Source organism: Sinocyclocheilus rhinocerous, unplaced genomic scaffold, assembly GCF_001515625.1.
Source record: "Sinocyclocheilus rhinocerous isolate Xijiao unplaced genomic scaffold, SAMN03320098_v1.1 scaffold1488, whole genome shotgun sequence".
Classification (NCBI taxonomy): domain Eukaryota; kingdom Metazoa; phylum Chordata; class Actinopteri; order Cypriniformes; family Cyprinidae; genus Sinocyclocheilus; species Sinocyclocheilus rhinocerous.
In genome coordinates, this window is record NW_015633542.1 from 257,425 (window position 1) to 272,351 (window position 14,927).

General features: G+C 36.5%; 2 protein-coding genes across 5 annotated transcripts in view; both read left to right on the forward strand.

Annotated features, from left to right (window-relative positions):
* LOC107744345 (E3 ubiquitin-protein ligase Itchy-like) overlaps nucleotides 1-14,927 on the forward strand; it is a 45,238-nt gene that overhangs the window by 15,105 nt on the left and 15,206 nt on the right. For all 3 annotated transcript variants that reach the window (XM_016557926.1, XM_016557924.1, XM_016557925.1), the window contains exons 20-24: nucleotides 1,443-1,563; nucleotides 1,746-1,850; nucleotides 1,965-2,061; nucleotides 3,094-3,166; nucleotides 3,730-3,736. In XM_016557926.1, the coding sequence (XP_016413412.1) occupies nucleotides 1,443-1,563; nucleotides 1,746-1,850; nucleotides 1,965-2,061; nucleotides 3,094-3,166; nucleotides 3,730-3,736 (403 nt within the window). The remainder of the gene's footprint in view (nucleotides 1-1,442; nucleotides 1,564-1,745; nucleotides 1,851-1,964; nucleotides 2,062-3,093; nucleotides 3,167-3,729; nucleotides 3,737-14,927) is intronic.
* Nucleotides 6,431-11,482, forward strand: LOC107744347 (small nuclear ribonucleoprotein-associated protein B'-like). 2 transcript variants are annotated; one of them, XM_016557928.1, is made up of 7 exons: nucleotides 6,431-6,475; nucleotides 6,920-7,014; nucleotides 9,005-9,116; nucleotides 9,196-9,348; nucleotides 10,490-10,619; nucleotides 11,117-11,239; nucleotides 11,333-11,482. In XM_016557928.1, the coding sequence occupies exons 1-7, from the start codon at nucleotides 6,440-6,442 to the stop codon at nucleotides 11,368-11,370; spliced, it is 687 nt and encodes a 228-aa protein (XP_016413414.1). In that variant the 5' UTR covers nucleotides 6,431-6,439; the 3' UTR covers nucleotides 11,371-11,482. The 2 variants fall into 2 exon arrangements, with proteins under 2 accessions (XP_016413414.1, XP_016413413.1); XM_016557927.1 differs by lacking the exon at nucleotides 6,431-6,475 and having other exon boundaries at nucleotides 6,861-7,014; nucleotides 11,333-11,481.

Sequence of the window (14,927 nt, forward strand, 5' to 3'; positions counted from 1 at the left end):
CACACACACACACACACACACAATAATGTTGTGTTTTTGTCATAGGGAATGGTTCTTCCTGCTGTCTCACGAGGTCTTGAACCCCATGTACTGTCTGTTCGAGTACGCCGGCAAAGACAACTACTGCCTGCAGATTAACCCCGCCTCCTCCATCAACCCTGACCACCTCAAATACTTCAAGTTCATTGGCCGGTTCATCGCTATGGTGCGACTGACCTCTGAAGTATCTTAGTTTGAAATGCATTGAAAGCTTCTGAATATTATTTGTACGTTCTCTCTCACACAGGCTCTGTTTCATGGGAAGTTCATAGACACGGGCTTCTCTTTGCCTTTTTATAAGCGCATCCTGAACAAACCTCTGGCTCTGAAAGACCTGGAGTCCATCGACCCGGAGTTTTACAACTCGCTCATCTGGATCAAGTGAGAATGAGTTACAGAGATAATAAAAGTCTGATAATTAGGGATATGAATTACTAGGAAATTAAGAATCGTTATTGGTCCTAACTATGAAATGTTTTTCCATAGGGATAATAATATAGAGGAATGTGGCTTGGAGATGTATTTCTCGGTGGATAAGGAGATTTTGGGAGAAGTCACCACACATGAACTCAAACCTGATGGAGGAAACATTCAGGTGACAGAGGAAAATAAAGAGGAGTATATCAGGTAAGAAATCTCATTTAAACAGATTTATTACAGACAATATTTTTAATTTAGAAATATACTGGTAATCCGGGATATGAATTACTAGGAAATTAAGAATCCCAATTGGTCCTAACTACGAAGTGTTTTTCTATAGGGATAATAATATAGAGGAATGTGGCTTGGAGATGTTTTTCTCGGTGGATAAGGACATTTTGGGAGAAGTTACCACACATGAACTCAAGCCTGATGGAGGAAACATTCAGGTGACAGAGGAAAATAAAGAGGAGTATATCAGGTAAGAAATCTCATTTAAACAGATTTATTACAGACAATATTTTTAATTTAGAAATATATTTTTTAAATTATATATATATATATACAAGCTTTATAATGGCAGTGAGTTGTTTTTGTTTTTTTCAATAGTTCAAAAGAAGTCCAATAAAGCGCATCCTTCCATCATAAAAAGTGTCCCGCATGACTCCATATCAGTGTTTTATATTTCAAAATATTATATTAGATGTATCATATATACAGTATATAGTTATATGAATAATAATATAACTATTTTAAATATTATATAATTTTTTTTACATTTACAAAAAAGTTAGCTACTAGGACTGTAAAAATATCTTATGAAAATTCAATGCGAGTTCAAAGTATTGATTATTTGTCTCTTGTGTTACATTTGTGTCTTCAGCATATTTTTTAAAACAATTAAGAATTTTGTACCAAAATAAACAAATTTGCCATATTAGCCATAATGTCAGTGAGTGATTGTGAAATCAAACGTGTTGCAGGTTGGTTGCTGAGTGGAGGTTGTCCAGAGGGGTTGAGGAACAGACTCAGGCGTTTCTCGAGGGCTTTAATGAGGTCTTGCCGCAGCAGTACCTGCAATACTTTGATGCCAAAGAACTGGAGGTACAAACGACACTTCATAATGTTCAAAGGCTTTTTTAATGTCCAAATGTCACAAGACATTTTCAACTGTATTTTGTATCTGCTGTTAATATCAGATGTACTGTATATAAAAAAGGCCATAGTTTCTCTAAATGTAAACAGTGTTTAGTACAGTATGTTCTGAACGTGTAATTGTGCTGTAGGTGATGCTGTGTGGGATGCAGGAGATCGATCTGGTCGACTGGCAGAGGAGCACCATCTACAGACACTACGCTCGCAGCAGCAAACAGATCGGCTGGTTTTGGCAGGTTAGACTAACCAGTAGCTGTTAATCTCACACTTTAGCATCAGACCACTGGTTAAATTAAACCCAGATGTTCATAAATGTGGAGATGCATCGTCTGTTGTCTGTCTGTGTTTAGTTTGTGAAGGAGATCGACAATGAGAAGCGCATGCGTCTGCTGCAGTTTGTGACCGGCACGTGCCGACTTCCTGTCGGGGGATTCGCTGACCTTATGGGTAAGTGTCAAAGTTTAACTGTGTCATGCAAAATCATTGGTAATAAATATTAAAATGACTGTAATGTAGTATCTTTCTGTTCTGATCAGGGTTATTCAGGCTCGCACCTCCAGAGAACTAAATGCATAAATTACACAAAGGACTTTTTCAAACACTATGGAACTGTGCAATATTTACATATGTGCAAATACATATATACACACAGTTTTTTTCTGTGGTGTATTGTTTGATGTATTTATAAATCTTTCTTCGTATGTTTTTTTTTACCACAAGGAGTTGCAAATTGAATCTCGTTGTACAAAATGTGCAATGACATTAAAGTATTCAAATTCAAATTATTATAGTTAGCTAAAAACTGAAACCATAAAAAAAAACATTTTTGTTACTTGAAATAATAATAAAGTTACATTTCATCTAATTGGCAAGGAAACATTTCTCATTTTCAATTAAACTCGATTTACTAAAATAACTAAAACTAAAATAAAAATTAATGAAAATATGTAGACATATTTAAAACAAATAAAAAATAAAAATGGCAAAAACACACAACTAAATTACTAAACCCTTAACTAAAAATACAAATGGAAAAGTTACAAAATAAAAATGTTAAAATATTAATAAAAACTATAATTCTGTCTCTGATACTTAACATGTTTGATGGAAAGTGAATAATTAATTAAATCATAAAAATTTTAAATTAAATTATTTTAAAATAAAAACAATCGCCATAAAAACTTACTAGAAAAAGATAAAATATTTTGTTTGCCTGCATGTCATGTGACCATTAATCAACATCATCGAGCCTTTTTGAAATATTAACTTAAAATCTTAGGGGAACTTCAAGTAGATATTTTAAAAATAGATATTCAAAATTCATCTAAATCAAATAGTATCTTCCCCTTACCATGTATGAAAGCAAGTAAACACTCACCTCACATCGCTGAATGTCTTCATAGAGCCTATTGGTTAAAACGCAATGCCAGTCCTTTCTATTGCACTTTAAAGAATATGATTGTTTATTGATTTCTGTAGGGAGCAATGGGCCGCAGAAGTTTTGTATTGAGAAAGTGGGGAAAGAAAACTGGCTGCCAAGGAGCCACACATGGTAAGATCAGGAATCATAATGTACACTATACTAGTGCTGGGCGGTATACCGGTTCATACCGAATACCGGTGTTATTTTTGTTATGATATGAATTTTTTAAATACCGCAATACCGGTGTATGTCGCTTAAACAACGTTCGGAACGCGACACTGTTTGAAATGGGTCCCTTTTCACTGTTGCACTGTGGTGAGGGAACAGCTGTATGTGTTACTAAGCGTGAAAGTTCCGAAACTGAAGCTGTAGAACTAATAGAACGTGATGACACAGAAGAACTCATCAACAATATCCACATTGACCGCCACAAATATCCACATAAAAATGACTACTTTAATGCGAGAAAATCTCATTCTCATTACTGAAAACCAAAACAAAACCGTTGGATGAGCTTCATGTTCTTCATGCAAAATATACTTTCTTTTGATTCTGGGTGAACTGTGACCTGGATATGCCTATAATAAGAGTATATCTATGCACGTATGGTTGGATAAACATATAGCAATAGCCCAAAATGCCATTTATTCACTTTCTCACCAATCTTGAATTCACAAACTACGTGACTGAAGCTGTAACGTTCGCTGTTTTAGTACGATCAGATCTGCAGCTAGAAATCTTTATCATTTTATACTTTTAATGTGAAAAAAAAAAAATGTAGAGAAAAACTAAAGAAAATGTGCTTTATTTTGAGGGGAAAAAAAAGTGTGTGTGTTTTAGAGATGTTACGGCATTTGGTTGATGCTGAAGATTTAACACTGAACTCATGGACATTTTGTGTATTTCAGAGATTTAGCTTCTTGTTCAGATGTAAAACAAAAAACCAGGACTGTAAATAAATACCAATAGTTATCAGAGTAGATTTAGATGTAGGATTTGAACACGCAAACCATGCGAAGAGTTTCTTGTGTTCAGTTTAGCACCGATTCTGATTCCGAGAGGATGTGAATGTAAAATGATTCATATGCATTTCTTTCCAAAACATGATTTTGATTCATTCACAAAGGGTCTGTAGAATTGGAGCCCGTATCATGTTGAATTGACATCAGCATCTGTTATTTTCATTAGGATGTCTTGCTACAGTCAGGGCACTTTATTTTAGCTCTAAACAGCAGATTGTTTGATTTAAAGTGAACTGACAAATAAAGGTCACCTCACGTCTGATGTTACGTGTTGTTGTCATGTAAAGGCCAGATGGATGGCGTACCTCTTTATTTTCTTACCACTGTAAATCATGCAACAATTCGCCTGTGATCTATAACATGTTAACATCAATTAGGATGGGTTTCATGATTTGAATTATATTTATTTTTCTTAAGCGAATGTGTACAGTTGGATGATTAATATAAAAATACCGATTTATTCTCAGCTGAAGAAATAAAAAAAAATACATTTGAAAATGTGTCGCTTCTTTTATTCTCGTTTATTCTGTACACTTAAGATTAAATGTTTTTTGATGAACAGAGTAAATAAAAAAAACTGTTATATCAGATTTCCTGTTTCAGTGCTAAGCTTTTATGCCGCAGGTTATTATTTAAAACAAAAATAAATATATAAAAATGTCTTGTAATGGTTTATAACTGAAATACCATTATTATTATTAATATTATTAAGGATATTCAGTGTTCTATTGTAAGCAATTGTCCTTTTGACCAATTAATTCATATTAATATTATTATAAAAAATGTATATTATTATATTAATTTAAATTCATATGATAAACCTTACTACACTCATATAAAAAAAATAAAAATTAGGCGGTGCATTAAAAACCATGAGAGAACTCTTTAAATAAAATAAATCAAGAACGAATTTTACAAATTATGTATATCATTCTTCAGTTATATTGTTTTTATTTAATTTAATTTATGTCATTTAATTTCATTTTTAATTTTTATTTTTTTTCTGTTTTTTTAAAGACACTTTTTAGTAAAAATTACAAACAGAACCGGAGAGTTTTTTCTTGTTCCGTGTTTCCGGTCGGACTTCTGTCGTGTCGCACTCTTCCGCTTCGCCTCCATTAAAGGACTCAGCGACGGTTCGCGGGTCAATTTTTTAAACTTGTTTGGCAGAATCCGATTTTAATCGGAGCCATCCGAACAGCAGCCATGGTAAGACTTCATTATTTGACTTATTAGTTCATGATTAAACCATGACTTTGATATTTCTGCTCTTTAGTTGAGTTTTTGAATTCAAACGCTCTACGTTTTCAGTACGTTGTTGATCCGTAGAGCAAACCAGCTTGCGATTTCTTAGGAGAAAAGTAGCCGAAAACAAATTAAATGAGGGGTTTTTAACGCATTATAAATGGTAGTTTGTTACTGAAACAAGTTTTTTTTCCTCTAAATCCAGGCTGGAGAATGAATGAGCGCTAATGCAGCATAGAGTTCGATTTAAATAATTTTATTCTAACGGTACATTAATGTATAAGTCTGAAAGCAACATAATAAAGTATGTTTTGCAGCGCATTCATAAGTCTATTGTTTACGTTATTTACGCTCTGCTAAAGTGAGTAAGAATAAGCTGTTTGTGCAGCGCAGTCAGGAAGAAGACTTTTATTTTGTAAGCCGATTATTTCCGTCGTGCTTTATTTTTATTTATATTTATATTTAAATACATAGATCTGCATGCTTTAGGTATTTACATTAAATGCTATTTATTTCCTTTCGAAATAAACCTCCAAAACACAATGGACACTAAGAGTAATCTGTGCACCTTGATTGAAGTAAACTTCAAAATAAAAGTCCTGATCTGCTTCCAGTAATTAAAGGAGTAGTTCACTTCCAGAATAGAAGAATAATGTCCTGATAATTTATTCACCCCCATGTTATCCAACATGTTCATGTGTTTCTGTCTTAAGTCGCATGTAAGCCGATTCCGTCGTGCTTTATTTTTATTTATATTTAAATACATAGATCTGCATGCTTTAGGTATTTACATTAAATGCTATTTATTTCCTTTCGAAATAAACCTCCAAAACACAATGGACACTAAGAGTAATCTGTGCACCTTGATTGAAGTAAACTTCAAAATAAAAGTCCTGATCTGCTTCCAGTAATTAAAGGAGTAGTTCACTTCCAGAATAGAAGAATAATGTCCTGATAATTTATTCACCCCCATGTTATCCAACATGTTCATGTGTTTCTGTCTTAAGTCGCAAAGAAGTTGAGGTTTTTGAGGAAAACATTCCAGGATTTTTCTTGGAGGTGCTTCTGTGACTGTAATGTTGGTTTTAACTCTTTCCTCTTGCTTGTCTTCCAGACGGTCGGTAAGAGTAGTAAGATGTTGCAGCACATCGACTTCCGGATGCGCTGTATCCTGCAGGACGGCCGGATATATATTTATATTTAAATACATAGATCTGCATGCTTTAGGTATTTACATTAAATGCTTTTTATTTCCTTTCGAAATAAACCTCCAAAACACAATGGACACTAAGAGTAATCTGTGCACCTTGATTGAAGTAAACTTCAAAATAAAAGTCCTGATCTGCTTCCAGTAATTAAAGGAGTAGTTCACTTCCAGAATAGAAGAATAATGTCCTGATAATTTATTCACCCCCATGTTATCCAACATGTTCATGTGTTTCTGTCTTAAGTCGCAAAGAAGTTGAGGTTTTTGAGGAAAACATTCCAGGATTTTTCTTGGAGGTGCTTCTGTGACTGTAATGTTGGTTTTAACTCTTTCCTCTTGCTTGTCTTCCAGACGGTCGGTAAGAGTAGTAAGATGTTGCAGCACATCGACTTCCGGATGCGCTGTATCCTGCAGGACGGCCGGATATTCATCGGCACGTTCAAAGCGTTCGACAAACACATGAACCTGATCCTGTGCGATTGTGACGAGTTCAGAAAGATCAAGTAAGTCCTCGTGAACCTGAAACTCGGGCTGTTATGAACTAGGGCTGAATTAGTCGACAATAAAAAAAATTGTCTACAAATATTTCTGTTGTCGAATAGTCGTTTGATCTCACATGACCTAAAGAAAGAGCCTGCAGTAACACGGTTTGACCAGTGTGGCGCTGTAGCGCAAGACTAATTAATCTCTCCTGGAATGAAAATTCAAGAGAAGACTGACTCCGCAGCCGATTTACTAAATTTTCGGCTATAAAGCAGCTGTCCAGTGTGGATCTAGCTAATGATGGAATCTTTTTATTAATGAATGCAAAAATAAATAAATGCAAATACATAAAAAATCATTGTTTAAAGTGATAGTTTGGTTTGCGTAGATGAAAACTTGATCTAGCTCAGGACTGTTTTGAGTACTATAACACTAATGGAGCTAATATTGTGAAAAATAATTTATCGAAAATAAAATGTCTTGGCACTTTTTGTTCCATATGACTTACAAAAGGAGACGTTAAGGCAGATTAATGCATCATTCAGTCAGTCAATTACTTCATACAGTTAATTAAATGGTGAATGAGAGTCTGTAATCTCGTTTTGTGTGCCAAATAATTTATTTGTAAAAAATAATAATTGTAATTGTACAATAGTAATAATTGTTTGACATTTGACATTCACGTCAAAGCTGATGTGATTACCGTGTTTTATTTATTAGTTTGGATATGTGTAACTCAGTATTTTAACTAATTGTAAAAGCGGAATAATCGAGCAAAGCCTGCTGATTCATTGAAATAATCGTTAGATTAATCGAGTGTCAAAGTAATAATTTGTTGCAGCCCTATTATGAACATTCACAAATCAATATTCCTTAGGGATGCACAATATTGGATTTTTGCCGATATTTTTCAACTCATTTTGGCCGATACCGATATATTTCCTTTTTTTTGGAAACAACACCAAGTCTCTCCTGTGCAGACATAAGCAAAATATTTTTAATTTTGGTTAGTTTTTAACAAACTTATTTGTTCGAATTAAATAAACGGCAATGAAGGTTTTTTGACAGTACATTGAAGCTTTGAAAATAACTATAGCCTAAATAAACTATATATCAATCGCTGTAATCTCGTTTTGTGTGCCAAATAATTTATTTGTAAAAAATAATAATTGTAATTGTACAATAGTAATAATTGTTTGACATTTGACATTCACGTCAAAGCTGATGTGATTACCGTGTTTTATTTATTAGTTCGAATATGTGTAACTCAGTATTTTAACTAATTGTAAAAGCGGAATAATCGAGCAAAGCCTACTGATTCATTGAAATAATCGTTAGATTAATCGAGTGTCAAAGTAATAATTTGTTGCAGCCCTATTATGAACATTCACAAATCAATATTCCTTAGGGATGCACAATATTGGATTTTTGCCGATATTTTTCAACTCATTTTGGCCGATACCGATATATTTCCTTTTTTTTGGAAACAACACCAAGTCTCTCCTGTGCAGACATAAGCAAAATATTTTTAATTTTGGTTAGTTTTTAACAAACTTATTTGTTCGAATTAAATAAACGGCAATGAAGGTTTTTTGACAGTACATTGAAGCTTTGAAAATAACTATAGCCTAAATAAACTATATATCAATCGCTGCAACTATATATCAGGCTGCCGATGCACGTGCTATTACGGTTTACTCTATCACACACCGAACACGTCATTCTGTACGTGCTTTCACAGATTAAATGCAGCAATCCAAAACAGTCAATCAAATTATAATTCAGACAAATTTGGTTCAAGAATGAGCCACACTGCTGACATGATCTAATCGCTACACACCCTGAGCACATGCGAGTTAAGGTATTCCTCTTATCAGCAAGAAATATCGGCATCATTTTTCATATCGGGCCGATGCCGATATTTACATTTAAAGCCATTATCGGCCGATTCCGATATCAGTCCGACAATATCGTGCATCCCTAATATTCATCAATCGGTGTCCTTCACAGGCCCAAGAACTCCAAGCAGCCGGAGCGAGAGGAGAAGAGGGTTTTGGGTCTGGTTCTGCTCAGAGGAGAGAATCTGGTTTCTATGACAGTGGAAGGACCCCCTCCTAAAGACGTGAGTCCACATTCGGAGTTGTGTGTTGTTGTTGTTGTAAATGCAGAGAGTGACGTGCTGTATCTGTGTCCGCTCACAGACCGGCATCGCCCGCGTGCCGCTGGCAGGAGTGGCTGGGGGTCCGGGGGTCGGCAGGGCTGCAGGTCGAGGCGTTCCCGCTGGAGCTCCGATGGCACAGGCTCCCGCCGGACTCGCCGGGCCCGTGAGGGGAGTCGGCGGCCCATCACAGCAGGTACAGTCAATTCAGAATTTAAACACTTTCTTTTAGTTGCTGTTATTAAGTAATAAGTAGGGGGGTCGACTGATGTGTGTTTTTCAGGGCTGATACGATTATTAGGGGTGGGAATCTTTAGGCACTTCATGATCCGATTCTGGGAAAACGATTCCAAAATTCCAAAACGATTCTTGATCTACATTTTTTCCTAATTAATTCTTCTGCTGTGCAAATACATCTTTACAATTTTACATTTAACCAAAATTGCAGTTTCTATGCTTTTTGTTTATAGTTGGAATCTCTGTAAGTCAGTACTGCCATCTTAAAAATAGGCGTGTGAATCTTCACTGGTTTCACGATTCGGAGAGAATCGCGATGCATCTGAGAATCGTTTTTATTCTCCCACCCCTACCGATTATTACAGACCAAGTAGACCGAGAACCGATATACATGTCTGGTGTAAAAATGAATATTAATGTCAAAATTAAGAATAACAAGGGCTCTGACAAAAACTCTTTAAATACTTTTAAATTATTACTGCGTCTGAGGCTGCATCTCTGCAAAGCTTTGACATATTGACACCAAACTTTGTGTGTGCCATTGTCACCTCACACAGAACACACCGCATCGATGTAATAACAGCGCCACCTATTGGTCAAAAGTAATAACCCATGAGATCAAATTACTAGTGGTTGTATTTGTTTTTTCAGGTTTTTTTTTGACTAAAATCATCTTAAAATGGCTTCAATTACTCATTTCTGCAGTTGGTCTGATGCTTGCTTCTGTAGTGCTTGGCCCCTTAATTGCTGCTTGCAGCTATATTTATTATTATCGTAACAATTTAGGGAACCATATTCACTATTGACTAGTTGCTTATTAGCATGCATATTGGCTTTTTTATTAGTACTTGTATAGTACTGCAGCAACAACTAGCGTACTATCAATAAGCAGCAAATTAGGAGTTTGAGGGAAAACTCGTAATAGTGAATGTGTTCCCTCATCCAAAGTGTTACCGTTATTGCCACTGCTTTTTAATGTATTATTTTTATTTACTCTTTATTGTTGTCCTGTTTTGCTGTACATTGACAGCGCCGTTTATTTTCAAACTGCATGTTGTCTTGTGTTAAACATATGTTCTCTCTCTCTCGCTCTCTCTCAGGTCATGACCCCTCAGGGACGAGGCACAGTTGGGTCCGTCGCTGCGGGGGCCAGTATAGCCGGAGCCCCCACACAGTATCCTCCGGGCCGGGGTGGACCTCCTCCGATGGGCAGAGGAGCGCCTCCTCCGGGTGAGTTTTCTCTCTCTCCCTCTCTCTCCCTCTCTCTCTTGCTGTCTCTCTCGCTCTCTCTCTCGCTCTCTCTCTCTCTCTCTCTCGCTCTCGCTCTCCTTTTCTCCTCAAACCTTTTATTTGGAAGTGTTTATTTTTGGTTTTAAATATGTAAGGAAAAGATTGAATTTTGTTGAATTTTGTATTCGGTCAAGTCAAGCTGGCTGTTTATATAAGCAGGACGACGAAAGTTGAACACAACCTGAAACAGAATGTAGTTTTATTTTTAAATATGGTACAAGCAAGGATATTGACTGACTTAAATTATTATAAGCATATGGACGATCTTGACACCTTTGAAAGTATTTGGTGCTGTAACGGGGCTTTGCGTTTGTTCGAAGCTGATGTGGTTTTTACATTTATGTGATTTGCTTTTGCCTTCATGTAAATTATGGTTTTGATTGTACCATGATTTTCTACTTGTATTAAAGTTTTTGTTAAAATTGAAACTGCCGCAGGTATGATGGGTCCTCCTCCAGGCATGCGTCCGCCCATGGGACCGCCGATGGGGATGCCTCTCGGCCGCGGCGCTCCGATGGGAATGCCTCCTGGCATGAGGCCGCCACCGCCTGGAATGAGAGGTAAGACTTGTTAAAGTGCATCTGGTTTGAATGCACAAATGCAACATTTTCCTTTTCTTGTCTGATTTTAATTTCTCCTTTGCGTTTCACCAGGTCCTCCTCCTCCAGGCATGCGTCCTCCCAGACCTTAAACCTCTGCACTGCACTGATGCGTTTGAGATCTGTCTTGTCCTCGTATTGGGGAAAGTTTGGCTGCGAGCTCTTGTATAGTTTTTTTTTTGTAATGTCATTTCTTTCCTTTTTTTTTTTTTTTAAATAAAGTGTCATTGACAGTTTCTAAATTTACTGCTGATAACGAAATGAACATTGCATTTTAGTCTATTAGAAGAAGGTAATGCTGAGGTCCTCATTCTAGATCGGATTGAACATGTCACTTGAATGTTACATTAACTCCATCCAGGAACAAGCTAAAAACAAATGCCATTTCAAATCCAAAAATGGCAGCTAGACCAGTCAAATCAGAGCTTGGATTCAAACGTTTGCTTGTGTTTGTTCACAAGCTGAAATCTTTCTAAATGGCAAAGTGTTTCTATAACAGATCTCTTTTAAACTTTAACTCTTTCAAGTAGTGTGCAATTGACTTCTGTGAGGAGTATAATTTATGCATTCAGCTTCTTGTAGAATTATATAGAGATGCAATGTCATGTTTGGGTGATGTGTATACAGTTAAAATTTGGAGACCCTCCTTTTATCTTGGGTCATGGTATTCAAAGACTGAAAGTATAGTAATAAAAAAACAACCAGATTCAAGCTGATTAGTATACCGTTACACATTTGCAGAGGAGTTCAGAATTAATATACGGTGTTTTTATTACACATTGTAAAAGCTTTTATAAGAAGTGTGTTAGTACAGTATTTAAAATCAACCACTTAATGTGTTAAAACGTTCGTTTATTATTCTTACGTGAGTTTTAATACATTGACAAACGGCACACAGGCTTTTGTGAACCTTTGTGATGCAAATGCCCAGATTATTTTATTTGTTTAAATTTTAACTTTTTTGTTTTTTGTTTTAAGTATTATTATTAGTAGTGGTAGTATTTCAAATGTAATCATTTTTTTAAAAGTGTTTTACAGTTGTAATTGTTTTAATTTATAATAACATAAATGCATTATTTGTACTGCTATTATTTATTTTTGTTTTAGCAGGTTGTAAAATAAGGCCTGGGACCTGAAACCCTATCAAAATGGTGTTCCTGACTACATATAATTTAATTCATATAATTTTGTGTTAAATTCTCCGTTTCTCAGTGCTCCGCATCACTAGTCCCGTCCTCCGCTCCTCTAGGGGTCAGTGTGGTTTCACGAGGCCGCCGCAGCCACTGAAGAAGAGTCGCGTGAGAATAACGCACATCCGCTGCTCCGGCTACACACGTGTGTATGTGAACATGCCGCGCTGTTAGTGTAATTTACCAGTGTCTATTTAATTAGTGCCTCTTTATAGATATATAAGTGAAGCTATACTCCATATATAGTTATTGTGAGTGCAGCACAAGCATGTTTTCAGATCTGGATCTGATCGGAACTCTCGGTGAGGATGATGATGTTCCCGAGGAGCCGGACTCCGCGTCTGATGATGAAGCTGTGAGTTGAGTTCACGGTTCAGATACACAAGGTTTCCTTTTGGGGTGTGTTGTGCTAATACCATGTTGTTTGGGAATGCACCATGCTAATACTATAGTCACAGTGTGTGGGAATGTGCCATGATAATACTGTTTTGAGCCTCATACTGTGGTAATACCATGATTTCTGATGTGTGTCATGGTAATACTATGGTATCTGGGGATGTATCGTTTTGAACTTAATACTATGGTAATACTACCATGTTTTTTATGTGTAATGCATGGTAATATTATTTTATCTAGTGATGTACCATAGCAATACTGTGTTTTGAGCCTCATACTGTGGTAATACCATGCTTTTTGATGTGCATCATAATAATACTATATATTTGTTGGTATATTACAGTAGTACTGTGTTTTGAGCCTCTCATACTGTGGTAAAATCATCTTTTGCATAACATGGCAATCCTGTTTTTGTTTTTTGGTACATGCTTGATTGTAATGCTGTGTTTTTGGACTTGTACCACAGTAATACCATGTTTTTACCACACACTTCCATGGTGTAAACAAGTTTTTTTTTTGACATACCATGTAGAATTTGGACTTTACATTGGTAATACCGTAGTATAAGTGCCTTGTAAATGTACCATTCATGTACCAAAAACTACTATTATACTGCTATGTTTAAAAAAACATGGTAGTACTGTAGTATGCTGAACATGTAAATACCATAGCACATGAATGGTGTATTTTGGAGTAGCGCGGTATTACCATCTGATGCCGTGACTGCTCCGTGGTAAGGCTGTTATAATGAGGTGATGCTGGTGTGTTTCATCAGGAGCAGCCCGTCGTGTTGAGGAAGGAGAAGCGCGCTCTGAAGGGCCGCGGCGCTGGAGACTTCAGCTCTGGCTTTGAGTTCGGCGAGCGAGACGGTCTGTACAGCGAGGACTGGGTCGCGGCAGACGTCATGGCGCAGCTCAAGAAGAGGGTGAGGGGTTCTCACGGCAGAGCTCTGGGCCTCTAGTGGGCTGTTACGTGTTGCTCATGTTAGAATCATCTTCATCCCTCCTTTTGCCTTTCCAGAAAGCGCCCACTACTCTGGACGAAAAGATCGAGAAAGTGCGGAAGAAGCGCAAAATTGAGGTACGACGATGTGTGCAGCATTCAAATGGAAAACAGTCATTCTGCATTGTAATAATATCTCACAATATTACTGTGTTTATACTGTGTTTCTGATCAAATGCGGCCTCGGTGAGCGGAAGATTTGTAATGTTTGTAATGAGAAAGTCTCTTCTGAAGGATCATGTGACACTGAAGAATGGAGTAATGATGCTGAAAATACAGCTTTGCATCACAGGAATAAATTAGATTTGAACAGATATTCACATAGAAAACAGCTATCTTGCATTGTAAAAATATTTCACAATATTACTGTATTTACCGTGTTTCTGATCAAATAAATGCAGCCTTGGTGAGCAGAAGAGACTTCTTTCAGAAACAACTAAATTATTCTGAAGTTTCGACCACCAGATATCTTGTAAAATATTTTATTCTGTGTTATTCCTATGTTAATTTTTATTTTATGTGTATGGTTGTGTGTGACAAAAAAATATTTGTGTGCTTTTGCAGGAGAAAACTCAAAAAGAAAGCAAGAAAACCGAAGCTTCGGCCTCTAAACCGGAAAAAGATGATGATGATGAAGAGGATGACAAAGAAGATGATGAAAATGACAACGATGAAGAATCAGGCGGAGATGATGATGATGAGGTGGATGAAGCAGAGTTCTCGTCAGGTGATGAAGAGGTGCTCAAAAAAGCAGGTGTGTGTTTACAGCGTTTGAACTAGATCTACTAATGAAAGGATGACGCCGATCAAAAGACAGATTTGATACAGTTCATCCTCTTTCTTTTCTTACAGACACTTTGAGAGAAAAACTGAAGAAAGGCAAGAGGAATACGACAGAAGCTGTGAGTATGGATCGGTTTCTTGAGCTGCTGCTGTTGTTTGTGGTAGAAACTTATTTTCTGTTATATCTGAGTGTGTTTGTTCAGTGTTTCTCTCTCGCTCGTTCGCTCTCTCGCTCTCTCTCTCTCTCTCTCTCTCTCTCTCTCTCTCTCTCTCTCTCT

Excerpts from the sequence above, each read along its gene's own strand:
- LOC107744347 (XM_016557928.1), top strand. The coding sequence starts at position 6,440 with ATGTTGCAGCACATCGACTTCCGGATGCGCTGTATC. Across the intron at positions 10,620-11,116 it reads CAGAGGAGCGCCTCCTCCGG|GTATGATGGGTCCTCCTCCA; the intron begins GTGAGTTTTCTC and ends AAACTGCCGCAG. Across the intron at positions 11,240-11,332 it reads GCCACCGCCTGGAATGAGAG|GTCCTCCTCCTCCAGGCATG; the intron begins GTAAGACTTGTT and ends GCGTTTCACCAG.